This window comes from Platalea leucorodia (assembly GCF_965183815.1).
Source record: "Platalea leucorodia genome assembly, chromosome: 13".
Classification (NCBI taxonomy): Eukaryota; Metazoa; Chordata; class Aves; order Pelecaniformes; family Threskiornithidae; genus Platalea; species Platalea leucorodia.
Window position 1 is genome coordinate 17482359 of NC_138835.1, and position 5041 is coordinate 17487399.

General features: G+C 53.8%; 1 protein-coding gene across 1 annotated transcript; it reads right to left on the reverse strand.

Moving 5' to 3' along the window:
• Positions 1–219: 219 nt before the first annotated feature.
• SLC35H1 (solute carrier family 35 member H1) lies at positions 220–4825 on the reverse strand. Its single transcript, XM_082325829.1, has 9 exons — positions 4527–4825; positions 4300–4450; positions 2862–2925; positions 2566–2638; positions 2212–2380; positions 1837–1920; positions 1323–1498; positions 498–627; positions 220–351 (listed from the first exon to the last, which is right to left on the reverse strand). The coding sequence occupies exons 1-9, from the start codon at positions 4692–4694 to the stop codon at positions 233–235; spliced, it is 1134 nt and encodes a 377-aa protein (XP_082181955.1). The 5' UTR covers positions 4695–4825; the 3' UTR covers positions 220–232.
• Between the last annotated feature and the right edge of the window lie 216 nt (positions 4826–5041).

A 5041-nucleotide genomic window follows, 5' to 3' on the forward strand; every position in this document is an offset into this window, starting at 1 on the left:
ACTTCCACTGAACCAGGGCTTGTCTTCCAAGTTAGCTCTCTGTGAAAGGGACATTGCCTGTTTCTTGTACAGCATCTACAGATCCGCACTGTAGCGGAACAGCAGGACTCTCTCACCAGGCCCTGGCTCTCCTTTGGGTGGTCACAGACAGAGACTCTTGGTCCTTCCTCCTAGATAGCTGTCAGGCAGGTTTGGTAAGAACAGAGCAGGGGGCTTTGTGCTTCATGTTCAGTCAATGTTGTGGAGTTTCAACATCCTCTTCCTCCTCCTCCCCATGTTCAGTGTGGCGCAGCAGCAGCTCCAGGTCAGGGTCGGAGCTGGCCTCTTCGTGTAGCTTCAGTGCTTTTTCACCTGCATGCAGACAGCCCATTTAGCGACAAACTCGCTAGAGTACCCATCAAACCTGGTGTTGGCAAGGAGCCGGAACTAGACACAGCTCCTAGTGGCGCTATGAGAATGCATACAGAGAAATAGAAAGGGATTTAAAACAGAATCACCTTTGGAATTCATGGCTTTGAGAATGACATGAAGGGAGATTCCTGACAGACAGACAGCAAAGCCCAGCCAGTTCAAGAGACTGAGGCGGTCTCCCAGCAAACGTGTGGCGAGGAATAAAATGCAGATTTCCTGTGGAAACAAAAAACATGACAAGTGGCAGGGCAGGACCTGAGGAAACATGCACGAGACGTTTTACAGCTCAAGCCTAGAACAAGATGCCAGGCTGCTAATTTCCATCAGCACATTCTTCCATGTGCAGAGAGTTCTAAAAACAGTTTCTAGAAACAGAACGACCTGTTAAACTGGGAGGTGGGATTTTAAGTCCTCTGACTGCATAGCTTGGCTACATGAGAATCCTGTGACTTCCAGATCAGACAAGTTTCACGTGTCACCATTCAGCTCAAAAGTATGTGTGCCGGACTCCTCAAAGGAGGGGAGAATGTGCCAAACTAGGTTAAAGAGATAGCCCAAACCAGTAGTTTGTTCATATCCAGGTCTGATGCAAGAGCATGCCCTTCTCACCCCTCCTCCCCCCCACAACATCCATTGCTCATGAGGCCCTTATGTTTTAGTCTACCCCAGATCCCACCAAACTTTGGACTTCAACAAACTGGTGGAACAGCTACCAGTCTCTGCCCCTTGCTGTCAGGGACCAAGGCACTTTACTGCAGAGACTGCAAGGCAAAGCATCAAGCTCCTGTGCAAGGAGAACAAAAATAACACGAGACGATTTCTAAGGCTCGAAGGAAGTTCCCACCACATGAGGCCCATTAGGGATGACTCAGTACTTGCCTTCTAGTATTAGCACAGGAACCACGCCTTACCTTAAAAATGCCAGCAATGGAAAGGGTGAGGCTAGATGTTCTGGAAACCAAGAGGAACTCAGAAAAGCCTAGACCAAAGGCAAGAATTCCACCCAAGAACAGCTTCCCTACCAGAGAGAGCAGCATTCCTGCTTCATGGAAATGGAAGAGCTTCTCTGATATGGACAAAGGCAGGCCTAGGAACAAGACAGTAAGTAGCAGAGTACCTTTCCCAACTCCCACTCACAACAAGATGGGGGTGGGCTGCTCACATTCCAATATCAGGAGGATGTGGAGCCAGTTCTTCATAGCCCTTACTTCCACAAATGTGGCAGGCTACTATTCCTATGAACTCTTTAATGTTCTGCCAGCATAAGGTGTATCTGGGTCCTTATAATTCCAGGTCTCTAACTACTTTGTAAAGTTCATAGCCGTTCACTTATCTAAATGAATCATCTCAAACAAAAAAACTGCTAAGCAATCTCCCCAACCACTCTATAAAGCTATCCCTGCTTTCTCTAATTAACTCACGCACCCTCAAACACCGCAAAGAGTGGGAAGAGCCCCAGGAACATGAGCGGCTGCAGGTGAAACATGATATCAATGGGGTTCTGGAGCCCTGAAAGAGGAGAATTAATAAACAGACCAGGTAGCAACAAGCCAGGGAATAACATAGTTCCTAGAGCCTTTATTAGTACCATTCCTAGACATACACCTTGTTTGTAATGCCCACGCCTGTGCTGCTGCAGAGGCCAAGCCACCTTCATTACCCATCAACAGATAACCCCTGCCCCAGGTTTCAAACACTGTCCCTTACACAAGATGCTTTGTTTCTGCAGCAAGGGCTACCACCTCCTTATTGCCCTCCCCGTTACCAGCCCCATGACCCACTTCCTAACGCCCTACATACCCAGTTCAGCCTTTTGCATAAGTATCTGCGTGAGAGTCCAGCGAATACCCCCAAGGAAAGAGGCACACAGCACCAGCATGAAGCCCCGTGCGTTGAACTGTGTGGACTTGTAGGTGAACATGAAGAGCCCCCCAGCGATGAGCAGAACCACCAGCAGCAATGCCACCCTCTGAATGAGAGCAAACACAAAGTCGCTACAGATTCCTGCAGCTGAACAGAGACAGACACCTCCTCTCTTTCAGATTCATCCACGTAATTGCATTCTTCTTCTACTTATATGTTTCTTGTACACGTACTGCCTATTTCCCTATGCCTGACCTTCTCCCTCCCTAAAGCATTGCATGGGACCCTTACCACTTCCTCCAGCTTGAAGAGCAGTGAAAAAAGCAGGATGAAGAGAATGGCAGAGGATTTAGTCATCGTGTAGCTGTAAGGACCAAAATACACTGTCAGTCTCCTCCAATGTAGTCCTTCCCAGCAAAGTACTATTAGGAACCAGATCACCCACTTCTACATTGCTATCAGCAAGCTATCATAGACCCTGCACACCAACCCCACCGAGCCATACACCCATTCAAGAAACTGACCCTGACAAAGCACTTTCTAAACCCCACCACAGGGCTCCCAGGGAAGATGGTGTTTGTACTCACAGGGAGACAGTGACGTATAGGAAGCTCCAGTTACTCAGCCCAATATCCAAGGAAGTTGACAGAGCTACAGAATCAAAGAAAAAAATCCTGAAGTTAACTGTCTTCCACTACATAAAAAAACAAAACAAAACAAAAACCCTGCTACTTGATCACGAGTATATAGAGCAGAGCAAACCCAGAAAAAAACTCAAATGTTTTCCTCAGGTTAACTCTTCAGTACCAACATAGCTCAGATACCCTCAGCTTTTTATGTTTCTGTCCTGTTCCCTGTGATTTAAGTTGGGCTTAGCATCACACTCACTAAACATACACTGCGCAAAAGTGCAGAAATAACCCTTGCCCTCCCTGTGACTGAAAGCCATCACAGATTTGCACAAAGTCTTTTTTGAATGTATCAGAGCATGATAACAGGTATGAGGGCCACTGCAAGAAGCCTGAAGAAGCAAGTCTGGCAACAGTCCCCAGCACGCACCCTTAAACCTGGTGCAGCTCTTGTTGCAGTCTATTCTCCCTTGCATATAAGCTTCCTAGCACAGGAAACAGTTTTACTGATTCAGTACTACTGAAAGGTAGTATTGCTACAGATGTGGAGAAAGGATTTTTCAAGAAACCATACAGCATATTATGTAAGGTATTGCAAACCTTGCCAGAGATCTTAGACCAGATGCTGCTTTGTGGGAGACAGTATGACGATGACTGAGCCAACATAACATAGAGCCAAAGAACTGCTGAAGTAGCTAGAGTTCTGTGCTCTGAGTAGGAGCTTCGCTCCTTGGTCTCAGCTACAGCAGTTTTGTGTGTCATGTAAGATGAACTTCTGTATCATAAAGACCGAGTTCCAACCAGAGCAAGCTCCTGAAATAACAAACGCATAGCTTGATACCAACGTTAAAGAGAAAAAATAACTTGTGGGACAACTCATGGAGGTACTGTACAAGGCCCTCATTGTACGCTCTCACGTGCCAGTGGCCCCTCCAGAAAAACACGTTCAGTGTTGCCTCTCCATGTTCTAACTAGTTTTTGTTATGACCAATAAAAATAACTAAAGCTTTAAGTAAGACCTACACCTACCCTGCACCTGGTAAGGAAGCGCACGGGACGCCCGCAGTGCTGGGCACCCGCGGGGGCGATGCTTGCCGCTTCCCCCGTATCCCAAGGCAGGCGGCAGAAGTCGCGCTTGCTCCGGGCGCTGCGGCGCGCCCCGCCCCGGAGACGCCCCAGGACCCCGGTCCGCGCCCCGCGCCCCAACGCGTCCCCGGAAGAGGCCCGAGAGGGCGCCACGACGGCCAAAGCAGCGCCAGCACCCGGGAGCAACCGCTCGGCGCCCCGCTCTCGCTCCTCTGCACGCCGCCGCCGCGCCCGCCCCGGCCCCCTTCGCTCCCCCGCGGCAGGCAGGGCCTCCACCCCGCCGCCGCCCAGCCCTCCGCGCCGGCCGTACCTGCGGGAGCCGCCCGGCGGAGGCAGTCGGCCCAGGAGAGCGCCGCCCGCGGCCGCCCGGAGCGGCAGCGCGCCAGGGCGCGGCCGAGCGCCGAGAGGCCGAAGATGAAGAGGAGGTGCAGCAGGGTCACGAGCAGCGGGAAGGGGAAGCTCTGCGGGACCGACAGCCGCCGTCACTGCCGCCGCCCGCGCGCCGCCGCCGCCCCGCGCCGCCCCGCCGCCCCGCACCTTCATGAGCCACTTGTTGTAGAAGGTGATGCCGATGGAGAAGCCATAGTAGAGCAGCACCAGCGGCGCCGCCAGCGCCGCCCGCCCCAGCGCCGCGCCGCCCGCCCCCGCCGCCATGCGCCCCGGCTGCCCGCCGCCGACGCCGCGCCGGGGGGACGTGGGGTGCATCTGAGGGGCCGCGACGGCGGAGGGAGAGGGAAGGCGAGAGAGCTGCTGAGGGGCCGGGGCGCGCCCGGCCGCGGGCCGCGGCGGCGGGGCCCCGCGAGGAGGAGAAGCGGGGGCGCCGGTGACGCCGGCGGGGCGGGGGTGTGGAGGAGAGACGGTGCCCGAGCTGGGCGGAGCCGGTGACGTTGCCGCGCAGGGCGGGGCCTGAGCGGAAAGAGGCAGAGGCGGCGGCAGGCAGCGGACCGCTACTGGTTATTATTGTAACTCGTAGGGACGCCGTGCAGCGGCGCCCCGCCCCGCCCCGCGCCGGCCGCAGCGCAGCAGCCGCAGGCCGGCGGCCCCGCCGCGAG

What these genes read in the sequence shown, in the direction of transcription:
- SLC35H1 (XM_082325829.1), bottom strand. Translation starts at nt 4,694, where the DNA reads ATGCACCCCACGTCCCCCCGGCGCGGCGTCGGCGGCGGGCAGCCGGGG. An exon ending in TCTTCAAGCTGGAGGAAGTG is followed by an intron (nt 2,381 to 2,565) that starts GTAAGGGTCCCA and finishes GCTCTCATTCAG; the next exon opens with AGGGTGGCATTGCTGCTGGT. An exon ending in CCATTGCTGGCATTTTTAAG is followed by an intron (nt 628 to 1,322) that starts GTAAGGCGTGGT and finishes TTGTTTCCACAG; the next exon opens with GAAATCTGCATTTTATTCCT.